The 13,587-nt window shown below is 34.7% G+C and overlaps 2 protein-coding genes and 1 long non-coding RNA gene across 9 annotated transcripts in view; 2 read left to right on the top strand and 1 right to left on the bottom strand.

Moving 5' to 3' along the window:
- LOC117918578 overlaps positions 1-5,298 on the top strand; it is a 42,222-nt gene extending 36,924 nt beyond the window's left edge. For 3 of the 4 annotated variants that reach the window (XM_034835330.1, XM_034835329.1, XM_034835332.1), the window contains 6 exons: positions 2,104-2,232; positions 2,367-2,510; positions 3,689-3,766; positions 3,848-4,027; positions 4,298-4,357; positions 4,690-5,298. In XM_034835330.1, coding sequence (XP_034691221.1) covers positions 2,104-2,232; positions 2,367-2,510; positions 3,689-3,766; positions 3,848-4,027; positions 4,298-4,357; positions 4,690-4,764 — 666 coding nt within the window. In that variant the 3' untranslated portion in view covers positions 4,765-5,298. The remainder of the gene's footprint in view (positions 1-2,103; positions 2,233-2,366; positions 2,511-3,688; positions 3,767-3,847; positions 4,028-4,297; positions 4,358-4,689) is intronic. The other variant, XM_034835331.1, reaches the window with a different exon arrangement.
- A 1,179-nt stretch (positions 5,299-6,477) lies between these two features.
- LOC117917932 lies at positions 6,478-9,381 on the bottom strand. Of its 2 annotated transcripts, XR_004651783.1 has the most exons (3): positions 8,174-9,381; positions 8,010-8,064; positions 6,478-7,009 (listed from the first exon to the last, which is right to left on the bottom strand). It is a non-coding gene; the product is annotated as an uncharacterized LOC117917932 (long non-coding RNA). The 2 variants fall into 2 exon arrangements; XR_004651782.1 differs by having other exon boundaries at positions 6,478-8,064.
- Positions 9,382-10,855: 1,474 nt separating this feature from the next.
- LOC117917931 lies at positions 10,856-13,145 on the top strand. 3 transcript variants are annotated; one of them, XM_034834399.1, is made up of 2 exons: positions 10,856-11,020; positions 11,680-13,145. In XM_034834399.1, exon 2 carries the CDS (start codon positions 11,761-11,763, stop codon positions 12,865-12,867), a length of 1,107 nt encoding a protein of 368 aa, XP_034690290.1. In that variant the 5' UTR covers positions 10,856-11,020; positions 11,680-11,760; the 3' UTR covers positions 12,868-13,145. The 3 variants fall into 3 exon arrangements, with proteins under 3 accessions (XP_034690290.1, XP_034690291.1, XP_034690292.1); XM_034834400.1 differs by having other exon boundaries at positions 11,012-11,095; XM_034834401.1 differs by lacking the exon at positions 10,856-11,020 and adding an exon at positions 11,114-11,136.
- Positions 13,146-13,587: the final 442 nt, after the last annotated feature.

The following is a 13,587-nucleotide window of genomic DNA, read 5'->3' as shown; positions in this document are numbered from 1 at the left end:
CTAGAAAGACCAAGCAATAGGCACTACATTTCTCTGACCCCTATGCAAACTATCAATGAAATCTAAAATGAGAACTATTAACTATTCTCCCCCAGTGAATCCCAAAACCATGCAAAGAGGATTTAATAAAAATATCTATCTGCACCAACTCCAAATGCTCTAAACCTTTATAATTACTTTAATTCTTCTTTTTTCATATGCACTAAACCAAACATAGAGGGTTTAACCTCAAAATTCTATTTTGAGTCTTGCCCACAAACTATCTGGTCAACCCAATGTCTCCCTAACAGAATGGGGAAGCACTCATGAGAATCCAAACAAAGATAACAACGAAGTCTATAAACAAGGAGCCTTCCCAAAATGGATAACAATATATTTAGCTGACTTCTCACTATGCTTGCACAAGTAATGGCAATTTATCTCCACCACCTATGCTAATAAACCATGAGAAATTTTTACTGAACAGCTCCCAGGCAAAAAATCAACTTTAAACAGAGTCCTTGAAAACACATTCTTAGCTGGACATGATTGGGATGCAATGGGCTTAATTAATTGCAGAACAATTTAATGAAGATGCAATTAGCTTCACTAAACTTCATGCTAAACGAGGAAAAAAAAAAAGCCTCCACTGACCACCATAGACTGGATATGCTGTAGAATGAACCAGAGACTGCTAACCATCCAAGGTTCTACCTTTTCTGCATTCCCTTCCTAGGTCTTAGAGTGTGTTTGGTAGTGATTTTAGAAAGTGTTTCTAGTCTTTCTAATACTTGAAAGATCAAATTTTTTAAGTGTTAGAAAGGTTAGAAGTGCTTCCTAGAATCACTGCAAACAGACTTTTAGTTCCTAGTCATAATCACTAAAACCTGAAACTATAATTTGGGGAAACTGAGATTTGTATATACCTAAATAAAGTAGTTCTAATTGGTCATTTCCATGATAGGAAGGTATTCTGTTACCACCCACTCATAAGATGTTCAGTCCAGGTTAGGGTATCTGACCAATTAATCTGAAACAAATGGTATGATTTTTGAAGTTATTTGATTCTTGTTCTTCTAAATGCATAGAATAAATTCATGACCCCCAGGGGTCTACTATGCCTCCTTTAATTTTCAATTGTGTTTTTCTTTTTCTTGGGGCATTTCTTGTCTTTAGTTCTTTTGCCTTAACAAAAATTTTGTTGCCTATCATAACAGATAAATAATACATAATGAATAAATAAATAAATTCATGATTAGCACTCTTTTATCTTATTCTTAATGTTTGTAAATGTAATAGACTTAGGAACCCAAGCCTTGTGTATTTCCAAATGAGAATAGAGATAAATTTGTGATTACTACCCTTAACCCTTTGGATACACAAAAGTTCTCTTAACTCTCTTTTTCTGTGGAGGAAGCATTCTCCACACTGCCTGTAAATCAATCATATTGCTTTTTACTTGAGCAAAACGTGTCCATTGGTAGAGGTAACATAACCAGTTCAGTAATTATGCAAATGGCAAGTTCCCTAGTGCCACCTTCAACCCCAAAGTTTTTTTTTTTATTTCACTCTCCTACTGCAAAAATAGAAAGGGACCTGATCTTTTTTGAATTAGTACCTATGAAAGAACAGAAATCGGTTTCACCTTTTTACTGGATAATCCCCAAACTCTGTCATGCTTTATTTTGGGATTTACTTTCTGGTGGATCTTACTTTTTCTTCTTTTTCCCTTCCCCTAAATAAAATTTTTTGGTACAAGACATACCGTTTGAATTAATTTGTCCATTCCATCTGAACAAGTGAACTAGGATATATATATATTTTTTGGTCCCTTACTCCCTAATATACAGAAGTGAGATATTGTGGGTTTAGCCAAGTGCGTTACCATCAAATAATGGGCTTGAATGTCTAGAGCCTTGGCCATTGGCATGTGCAATCTGCCTCCTACATGGTTTTTATAATGGTCTCTTCCTTTTCTGTGGTCTGCTTTTATGCTTTGGACTCTAGTAGCTATTAAATTTGATTAATACATATGCTAAAGATGGTTTTAATGTCTTTCTACCTGAAATTTTGATGCATTGATCAATGCTTTGAGCAAAAGGTCATATCTCTACTCTATGTTAGGTCAATGAATTTCTTGCTGGTGCTGGAACTGACGCTCCAGATGTTGAGGAGGAGAACATCATATCCAGACCTTCGGTTAGTTATGATGATTTGTGGGCCAAAACACTCTTAGAGACATCGGAAATGGAGGTACAAGTTTTTCACAAATTCTTTCAACTAGGCATCAGAGACAATAGTGGATTGAACTGGGCATGCGTGTTAATTCCTATCTAGTCGATGAAGAAAATGAGCTATTTGCTAAATGTGCTCCTTTCATCTTGCAGGAAGATGATGCCAGGTCATCAGGGACATCTTCCCCAGAGTCAACGGGATCAGTTGAAACTTCTATATCATCCCACTTTGGTGGAATGAACTATCCATCTTTGTTCAGTTCACGACCGTCTGGCTATGGGACTTCACAATCCTCAGTATGTAACTAATTCAACAAGGTTATTTTAATGTCTGTTATTTTCTAAGTGTGGGTATTGATTAACCTGGTTTCTAGTTAAGAATATGAAAAACATTGAAATATTGGGGATAGTTATCAAACTATAATTCTTACGCTTGAGTCATAATTCGCCTTATGACGGGAGCACAAGATGTAGTGTTGCAATCTACATTTGCTACCCCCTCTCAATTCTCACAGCTGGTATACCACACTGTTTATTGTTAGCATGACTGTATCCATCTGTATTAATTGTGATGGAATTTCTATACAACATAAACTTTTCTAATATTTCCTTTTCTTTCTTATTATTTTCTTTAAGTGGTACTTTCAATTGTTGGGGACACTAAAAAACTTAACTTAGACCTTTGATTTAGGTTTTTGTCAATACCTTTTAGATACACATGGAACAGGTACTTTGGGGCTGAAGTTGCATGAATTGCTTCTAAGTGATATTAGTTTTAAATATTATTTTATAACAAAAGAAGAATGCTTGTCTTGCTTATTTTTGGCACTATCTCAATCTTCATGCACAATACTGATGTTGAATCATTAGTCAATGCATTGCTTCAACTAGGCCCTTTGCTTTACCTAGTAAAGGGCCCATTTGATTGGCTCCAGGGGGCCTATGGTGATATAGGAGCTCCTGGGTGATTTACTAGAAATCTGAACCTTGGGGACTCTTTGTATGGTTGGAAGGCTGCCTTCCAGTGCATGGCATGGGGAAGATGTGAGTGCTGTAAAGTCTAGGGTAAGGGTTTTGCCTGTGTAAGTAAACAAGGGGAGAAAGATTAATATGACCTGCTAGTGATTGGCGTTTAGCTTAAATATCAGACATCTAACCAAGTTGGGAATATAGATCATCTATGAATGGAAAAAACACATTTTGGTTTCTGTAACAAGAGAAGAAGCTGACTAATTATTGGGTTGGTTTAGTGTTCCATTTTTTCTTGTAGTTTGCATTTTCAAAGCAGATTTCCTGCATTTAAATTATTTGGAACAATTTTTACGGACAAAAACAGGGAGTCTACTTCCAAACTGTTCCCAAGCTTATGCTAAGGCTTACATTTGTTTTGTGAACTTAGTCAAGGAAGCATGGAAGGTATATTCTGCGTTGGCTTTGAGAAATATCTTGTTTACATATTCAGTTGTTTGTAACAGGAGAGGCCAGCAGCAAGCAGGTTTAGCAATTCATCCACGGGTGGTCCTTCCTCCATGTACGAGGGTTTAGGTTCTCCGGTTAGTGCTCATGACATCCTATCACTTTGGTTTTGTATCTTATGATCTGAGATTAAGTTCTAATCCTTCAAACCTGTTCAGATCAGAGAAGAGCCTCCACCATACACATCACCTTCTAGGCAACGATACGAGTCATTTGAGAACCCCTTAGCTGGCGGTGGGTCCCAGAGTTTTGGCTCCCTAGATGAGGAGCGGGTCTCGTCTGGAAATCCCCAATTTGGAACGGCACTATATGACTTCACTGCTGGTGGAGATGATGAGGTAAATTGACTCTTGGTTTTGGAAAGCCTTTCTACATGCATTTGTGCTGCAGCACACTTTTTTAAATAGAAAATTGGAACTGAGGTTTATGTATGATAGACCATAACCCCAGAGGGGATGGGGGAGGTGGGAGTTTTGTTAAAGAGCTCCTCCTGGAGTCTAATGCACAGTTAGTTGGATTAGGCTTTTTGGCAGTTGGTGTTCCCATGCTTTGATGTCTTCATTGATACTCAAATCTATCTTCATTAATTATAGTTTTATTTCTTGCAGTTAAATTTGACAGCAGGAGAAGAGGTTGAGATCGATTATGAAGTTGATGGCTGGTTTTATGTAAGTATAGTAGAGGGGATTAGAAAAAGAAAAAGATGGCATGTTCCCTTAGTATGTCAATTTATAATATGTAGATGATAGCAAGGATGGCATCTCCCTAAAGTAGTTGAATATGATCATCACACTGCTAATACATCTTCTTTCTAATCTTCCCATCATTTATCGAACTGTGTTTTTTTATTTCTTATTCTGGCGGTTTCTCTTCTGCCAAGCTTTAAATAAATCTCATTGTGGGGACGAGAATTGGTTGTTTATAAGCAAGTCAGTGAGTTTTGTAAGAATTATACATTGCTTGGGCTGATGTTCTTGAACTGCACACACTCTTGTTGCAGGTAAAGAAGAAACGTCCTGGGAGGGATGGGAAGATGGCGGGGCTGGTCCCCGTCCTCTATGTCAGTCAATCCTGATATTAGCAACATATCTCCCAAGAAAGTCCAAGTCACCGTGCCTGATTTTGCATGGATATGATGCGCTTATATCTGATCCTGAAGTGTGTTGGGAGGGGCTTCATTGGCTATTCATCTTATTATTCGTTTCCTAGTCTTATCAAAGATAACAGTTGAAGGAGATGTTTCATTTGGCCACACTTGGGTATCTTGATCATCCACATTCTTTTGGAGCTGAGGGATTTACATAGAAGATTCTGCCACTGCTTCCATCTTTCAGTTTTTGATCTTATTTCTACCTTATATATTAAAAAAAATAAAAATTCCAAGTTCATTTGGTTGCCTTTCTAACTCACTTTTTTGTTGTGTGCTTATTGTAATTACGGGAGGACCCAATCCTTTTTGAGTGAGGACCAAACTAACTACATTCGTTTTGCTTGTAAATTTTGTTTCATTACTTGCTACTGCGTGGCCATTAAATATAGGAGATGATATATACATTTCTTTTCTTTTTATTGTTATCCATTTGAAGCTGAGGAAATATCTTTTTCTTTCTTCTCTTTGATGCCTGTCATTTTTCTTGTCTTTCTGTTTTTTGTGATTATTATTTTATTTATTTTATGGAGCTCATTTCTTAGATGGAAAATCAGTGTGTACAAATTTTCAGTAGCTCTTAAGGGATTTCTTTCTGGTAGCTAAAGTTAGATGTCTTCTTGTATGACTTGAAATATTGAGTTATGTTAGCCGGTGAATTGGGGAAATTTTTAAAATTTTAGAAAATATGTCAAATTTTGAAAATAATGAGTAAAACAGGTCATCAAAATTGATTTTTAAGATTTTAAACTTATCAGAAGTAACTAAAGTATTGGGGTTGATATTCCATGATATCTGAAAATATAACTTTGATATAGAAGATCGAGAGTATTTTTGTTAGATGATGTATTAACAGAGGGAAGATGATATGTCAAAAAGAATGAAAATTATAAAAAGGAAAATATAAGAAAAATTTTAGTTGAGATTATTTTTATAGTGTGAGAAATATATATATATATATATTAAAGTGTACAGAAATAAGAAAGATAATAAGAATTTTTAGCAAATAAATTATTTAATTATTTAAAAAAAATAAAAAAATATGGAAAAATAAGGTTGGAATAACAAGAAATATTAGAAAATTTTAATATAGAAAAGTTAATTTAGAAAACAGAAAGTTGAATTTACTTATTTACTAAGATTTTTAAAACACATCCATCATTTATGAATTTACATTCATAAAAAAATAAAAATAAAATAAATGTAAAAGGGTAATATCACCTCTTTTATTATTTATTATAATAGATGATTTAAAGTTATATATTTAGGACATTTGTAGATTTTTTAAACAATGCCTTTCCTATCCTCAAAAATCAAATACTTTTTTTTTTTTAATTCAATAAAACTTTTTATATCTATTCCACTAATTTTAAATAGCATATGATTTAAAAAATATATATATAAAATATAAAAGTCAAGAAATTATTGTTTTTTGGTAACTGTGAGTTGCTAACAATATGAAGGCCAAATGCATAAAATAAATCTCTCTAATACCATTTTTTATATTATATAATATATAAAGAGGATTCTTCAATTAGAAAAAAAGACTAAAATAAAAGAGGAAGTATATAATTACTCAGCTATACCATCAACGTACATGAAGTTAACGGAGAAAGCATCGCAAAGCCAAGCCACACACAATGATATATAATATTCCAGGTATAAACTGATCGATAAGCATGCAAAGCTGCATTTTTCAGAACATAAAGAGAGAACACAGTGCAAGACTTTCCTGGGGCTCCCAAAGTAGTTATACAAAATACAACTGCATCAAGTCAGTTTAAAGCCTTGAAAATGAAATATAATCACTTCACCAAAAACGAGAGAGAAAATTAAGAAAAAAGTGAAAATATTGCCAAGAAAAATGGAACCTCTTTGCATGGGTATCAACAAGGAGTGTCTTGCCTGTTGTGCCTACATCTTTGCCCACAGCATCGATTCCAAGAGAAGAACTGTTGCAGTCCTCAAAAGAATGATGAAAAAGTTGCCCAGAACTAAACTTCAACCATAAAAGCAAAAGTACCCAGCCACTGCTTAGAGTACTGAAACTGAAACACAACTGCCCATTCCTTCAATACCTTGCGATATTCATTTGGTGTCCCATGAGTTTTGTCACTATTATAATAATGAAACATCAGTAATGGAGCCTGATGCTTCTCCTTGAACACCAAACCTACAAATAAAAGATCCATTACAGCCAGATGATAAAGTTTTGATATTATTGGTCAATGGTCCCACATCAAACATTATTAAACATAATAGTATAGCCTGAGACCTAATTAATAAATTCAAAATTTACCAAAAAGAAAAAAAAAAAAAAGTTTTTGATACACTAAATTAAGTACTCCAAAAAAATGCTATTCCTAATAAATACAACACTAAATGAAAAAGAGAACTAGTCTTATCATATTTCCTTTTTCTTCTTTCTTTTAAACACCCATCTGCTTTGGCAATCATTTTATTACCTAAAATAGATGGTTTGAATGCTTATGCTCAATGTATGTTTTGGTGATTTTCCAATTGCACCACAAAATCATCCAAGCTACATCATTTCCACCAGAAGAAAAAAGATCACCTCAGCAAGAAGATCGACTATAGAAGTCAGCATTTAATTCCATTAAGTTTCTTGATACTCATATTTATGGTTAAGAATAAATGTGCACTAATTTCACTCTTTATCAAACCCCAACCAAACCATCACAAGCCCATTTCTTCCATTAATATATATTTTTTGACTAAAACATCAAGAATATTACAAAACTGCTAAACCCCAACATCACAGCAAACATAAGCAAATGGAAAACCATCTACATGCATCAACAATTAAGTAAAATAAAATGAAATTGAGTGTAACTGTATACCACATAGCACTCCCTAGAAAACCAATGGAAGTTTTTCCAGCTTCTTGCATGGGTTTACACCAAATTTAACAGGAATTTAACCAGTTTACTAAATGAGTCAACCTGAACTAGACTCTGTTTCATTTAGCCTCCAAGGTGTATGCTAGTTGTATTGTTTAACATTTCTATATGCAACCATAGCATTCGCTAAAATATCAATGGAAGTTTTGAAATCAGTTATACCATTTTTCAACTTCACTTCCCACCTGCAATAAAAATAAATAAACATATAAACCAAACTCAAAGAAGAAATATTGAACAAATTCAAATCACCTGAAAATCTTTTATGTTCTCATGCCGTTCATCTATTAATATACCATCTGGAAGCCTGCCATGACCAAAGAGCTAAGACATCTGAATTGAAAGATATTAATTGCAGGGAGTCCCCACCCTGCTAAATAAAGCGAGTGATCACATAGATAGAGCAAACTTATTACCTTAGTGATTTTATTGTACCAGCATCAGACTGTTATTCATCAGCTTTTCCAAACCCTAGTCAAGTCAAACAGGGATTCCAAATGGCACTGCAGTTGTGAACGGCCTCAGACAAGAGCTTATTGCTCTTAATTACAACTCAATCTAAAGGAAAGACTGAAATAATTTCAACCAATGCAATGCCTTCAGCTGGCAATAGCATTAGCGAAATCAGATATTGTTTATACATGCAGAAACACATATCGGTATGCAACAAGCATATGGCAATAGCTCGTTAATCAAAACAAAATGATACCTGGTAAGAATCTTTTATTTTACCAAGGTTTTGCATCGTTTCCCTTAAATCAAAAATCTAATTTCCCGTCATCTGCGATAAAAGAAAAAGACACGGAGCAGATAAATTCCAAACTGAAAACCCTCTGTTTGGTTGACAGTAAATATGATGAAAGAAAATCATAATAAAATTTTCTTTTTGCATTTTTTTTTCTTTTTATCTGTTCCTTAGAAAAACAAAAACACAACCTAAATTAAGCCAAATAATCCTACAATACAACTTTATTTTTCTGTCTCATGGCAACCAAAAATTCAGAGTGTAATATAATGCTAGAAAAGAAAAGAAAGAAAAAAAGGCCTAAAATTCATCTCCCTCATTACTTTCAATTCCTTTCCAGCGGTCAAAAAAGGCTTAAGATCCATTTCCTTCCCTAATTTCAATCTTTTTGCGAGCCATAAAACGTATAACAATAAGGTTTTCCAATTCCATTTCGATTGCAAAAGCACACTTCAAAATTTAAAGAATTTCTTCCATTAATTTCAATCTTTTTCCAGCGATCAAACCGAGCTCAACATTATGGTTTTCCATTTCGATCTCGATTGCCAAAAAATCGCTCCACAGTGTTAATCATCTCGTTCATCAATCTCAATCCATTTCAATCGATCAACCGAAGTTCAACATTACGGATTTCCATTTCCGCTTCGATTGCCCAAAAAACAATTCAAAAAACGGAATCTCTTTTACTGGAACAATTAAAAAAAAAAAAAAAAACTACAAACACAAAAAACAGTTATCAATGGATGCTTCTACAGTTTTACTACAAGAACCGAAACATATCCGATTGCGGTGACGATGCCGGGATCTCCGAGGACGTCGTTTATGGTTTAGGGTTCGAATGGAGCAGAGCACCGCAGCAAAAGTAAGTTTCGAAATGTGAAGAAAAAGGCGGGGTTTCATGTGGAAGCCATTTCGACTGCTTTATATAGACAGATATTCATTTTTCTTTTAATATTTAAATATCAATCTTATCGTGGCCGTAATTTAATTGGCGAGAGTTGCACGACCCGCACGGGTGTGTGCCACGTCATCCTCAGGTGAAGCAGTCATTTTCTCACTTTTATTTGAGGGAATTACTGAAATACCCCCTCTCTGACCTACTATTACAATAATAAACTCTCTCGTCAATACTCCTAAATTTATTCTAGAATTAGAGACTCGTCCTATTTATCAAATATAATCCGAAAATATTTTTTTATTAAAAAAAAAAACTTCAAATAAATTACAAAAATCATCCTCGTATTTTAAACCTTTTTTTTTTAATAATATCAATTATATAAACATCCAATAATATTATGCAAATATATATATTATTAAATTAAGGAGCTTTTGGAGAGTGTTTGGGTGAGTGGTGGCATCATGCTACGACCATGTCCATCATTGCACCAAGACTAAGGCCCGTGGCCGATTTTTTATGAGTAAAGGGAGGTGGACCAAGAGCATCACCTCCACCAAAATATTTTAAGGTCCCAAGTGGAACCTCCTTTTGGGGATGACGAGAGAGATGCTATTTGCATAGTTTGGTCAAATCTTAGAGGATTTGTTTGGGAATTACCACCAAACAGTAAAATTACTTTATTTTTTAAAATAAATTTGAATTATTTTCACGTATTTGTTTTAATGGAGTTTTTAAAATTTAATTAAACATACTAATAATATTTTCAAAACTCATTTTATAAAGTATAAATTGAGAAAATTATTTCTTTTTATAGAGTCTTCAAATAAATTTTATTTTTTAAAAATAATTGAAAATTGTTTTTGCAACAACTCCTTTTGGCAACATTTTCAAAATCTAGTTTTGAAATTGTTTTCAAAAAATAAAACATTGTTTGAAAACTCATATAAGAAACTATTTTTTTAGCCATTTTTTTAAAAAAATTTCACTATATTTTTAATTATAATTCAAAACATTTAAAAAATTAAAAATACTTAAAATATATTCTAAAATGTAATAAATTTTTAGAATAAATTCCCAAAGAACTATTTTCCATTAAAAAGAACTATTTTTATTAAAAAATAATATTTAAAAACATTTCTAAAAAAAAAGAACTTTCAATCGTTTTTAGGAACAAAACTATGTTTAAAAATTCAAATATAAAAAGGATTATATAAATGGGAATGCTTGTAGAACATTCTGTATAGTTTAGACTGTTGAAAAAGGTGGTCTATTTTGAAAACAAATTCTCAAAAACCGTGTTTTCAAGAACTGTATCCAAACAGGTTCTTAATGGCATTTACGTAGTTTTCCCATAAACAAGGGGACTACCTCGTAAAACAACACTACAATTCATCTATGTTTTACGGGATGTGCGTTTTGAGCTTCTAGAACCAGAACCAATCGAAATTCTCTGTAAATTAAATAATTATTATTTTTTTTATTATTTTTCTCTCACCACTGTATTCACCTCTGTCACGGTCTAACCTCTCCAACCCCTCTCATCTCTCTGCTTCATCTCTCTGAAAACCCTAATTCGGAGTCGCCGTTTGATTTTTCATCTCTGTGAGCGATAAGGACCAGGTAACGTAGCATCTTCATAACGTGTGGAACTCTTATGGGTTCGATCTTCGGAATTTGATGTGGTTGTAATGGCGTGTGAGTACTCGATTCGATTTGTGGAATTTTCTTGAATCAAGGTCGTGGCGGCGTGGATTGATGTTAATTTTGATTGAATTGTTTGTTTTGGGTGTGAGTGTGTTGATTGATTAGGGAATTCGCCGGCTTTTAAAAAAGCCGGGGTTGGATTCTCTGCATGTTGTTGGTTTGAATTGTTTTTTTGTCTTGGATTGGGTTTTGGTAATGGTATGTTTGGTTGGGGAGAAAAAAGTGAGGTTACGAGAGGGAAAGACGATTTTGTGAATTGAGGTTAGGTTTTGAATTTATTGTGCTCAACTCACATGAATGATTGTACGAGTTTTTGTTTGAGTTTGTTGCTGTGTTTTTCTCTGGAAAATCGCAGGAGGAAATTTTATTGGGTTTCAAATTTGATTTTCCTTTTTCTTTTTTTTCATTTCTTTGTAAATTCCAATTCTGATTTGAAAACTGGATGAATTAATGTTGGATTTAGATGTGTAGGATCAGAACTTGGGTGGGTTTTCAAATTATTTTTATTGAATTCAGATTTTGCGTTGGGTTCTTTCTTAAATGCTGTACTGAAGGTTTGATTGTTGTTGTTATAGCGTGAACGTAGTCAGAACTCATTTTATCCATGTAGAGGAATAACTTGCTGGGTTGAAAAGCAATTTATTGGAAGAGGATTGATGGAGGCTAACATTTGTGACATAAACCACCTGGATGCGGATGTCCTTTTGCCTCCTCGAAAGCGACTCCTTGCTGGATTGAAGAAACAGAGTTCTGATGGGGATGCCACTTTGCATCCGTCTCCAATTGCTATGACTTCAAATGAATTTGATGCCCGGCTGAACAAGCTGCTGAGCTCTCATTTGAAAAACCCTAGTTTGACACCTGAGGAGATCGTGGAAGCATCAAGATCAGCTGCCAAAGCTGCAGCTAAGGCAGCTGAGGCAGCAAGGGCTGCTGCTGAAGAGAAGGCTGCAATAGCAGCAAAAGCAATGGCTGCAGCCAAGAGTGCTTTAGAATTGATTGCTTCTGTTTCTGAAGAGACGTCCTCTAAGGAACGATATCTAAAGAAGAATAAATCAAAAAAGCATGTCCCAGTTCAGCTCTTGTACAAAAAGCACCAACCAGTTGAGAACTACAGGACAGATGAGGAATTAGCCCGCAAGTTACATCGTGCTATGAACAGCTCTCCCAGAATTTCAAAGAACTCTTCAACTGACTGGAAGAATCATAAACACAAGAAGCCTAAAATCTTCCCTGCAGTTGAAAAAACCAGAGTTCCAAATGGGGGTATGGTATTAGAAGGTAACTCACCTTCTACATGCAATGGGAGTAGTATAGCCGGTGATGCGGATTCTCAAAACTCGGCCCGGGAGGTATATACTGTTAAAGTAGATGAAAGAGCATTACGATCTCACAGAGCTGACCAATTAGAAACAGATAATGGGGAAGCAGGTTGCTCGAAGGAGAAAAACTCAGAAGCACTGGATCATTTGAGTACCACTGTCCGAAAGAGGGGAAGAATTAAGCTAAAAAAGTTGCCCTTAAGCATTTGTACTATTAGGGATCGAGCAAACCCCAAGGAAGAGCTGAAATCTAGAAGTGCCCCGATGACTGAAGAGAACATATTCAAACCAACAGTCAAACCTACTGCAGGCAATATCCCTTTGTTTTCTGTGGGGCCTTCTGCAGGCAGTGTGATGCCGGTTGAGGCAACATCAATGTGGAAATGCCAAGAGTTCACAGCACCAGCATGTGTGAAACAAAATAAAGTTGTGCAGTCATAAAGTTGAAATCCTATTATGACTGGTGGCTACCATGATAGTTGATAGCTGAGGTAGGATCCATAATGCTTTTCCTATGGAATCGGCCCTGTTAAATTTGTCTTTTTACTTGTCGTGGCAATGTAATGAAGTTGAACTGACTATGATGTATATTTACTGTTTTAATTGCTTGCATCCACACATTACATCTCATGCATTGCCTGTTGCCTTTTTGACAGCAAATCTTGAAGTTGACATAGGATGAAGAGGAATGCAATAAATGGGAAAGTACTTTGTTGATATATTGAGTGTGTGCCCTGCTTTCTTGTTCTGATAATAGATGTACAGATCAACTGAATGCTTTATAGGTGTTGTATTTTTAGCAAATCAATGTTCTTTGACCATGGTGCTCCTTGTTTAGATCTCAGGAAGAATGAGAGAAAGGCAAGGAATATGCTGAAAATTACTTAAAAATTGACTCCTTTTTCAAGCTAAATATAACATTTCCTCGTCTATCTGTCATTCTTTATGAGATTCAAGCAAACCATTAGGTCATGCATGAAATTGATACCAAAATTGTATGATTTTCTTTCACATGGAAGTATAAGAAAATAAGGAAAGCTCCAGGGGGGAAAAGTTACCCAAGGTTTTCTAACTTCATCCAACTATGAAGTTCACAGTCAATATCTCCTAGACAGGGAATGTTAGCTTGACCAATAGGCTTTATTATGAGATTTGATTTTA

Source organism: Vitis riparia, chromosome 7 (genome assembly GCF_004353265.1).
Source record: "Vitis riparia cultivar Riparia Gloire de Montpellier isolate 1030 chromosome 7, EGFV_Vit.rip_1.0, whole genome shotgun sequence".
Classification (NCBI taxonomy): domain Eukaryota; kingdom Viridiplantae; phylum Streptophyta; class Magnoliopsida; order Vitales; family Vitaceae; genus Vitis; species Vitis riparia.
This window is presented reverse-complemented; position numbering and strand designations above follow the sequence as displayed.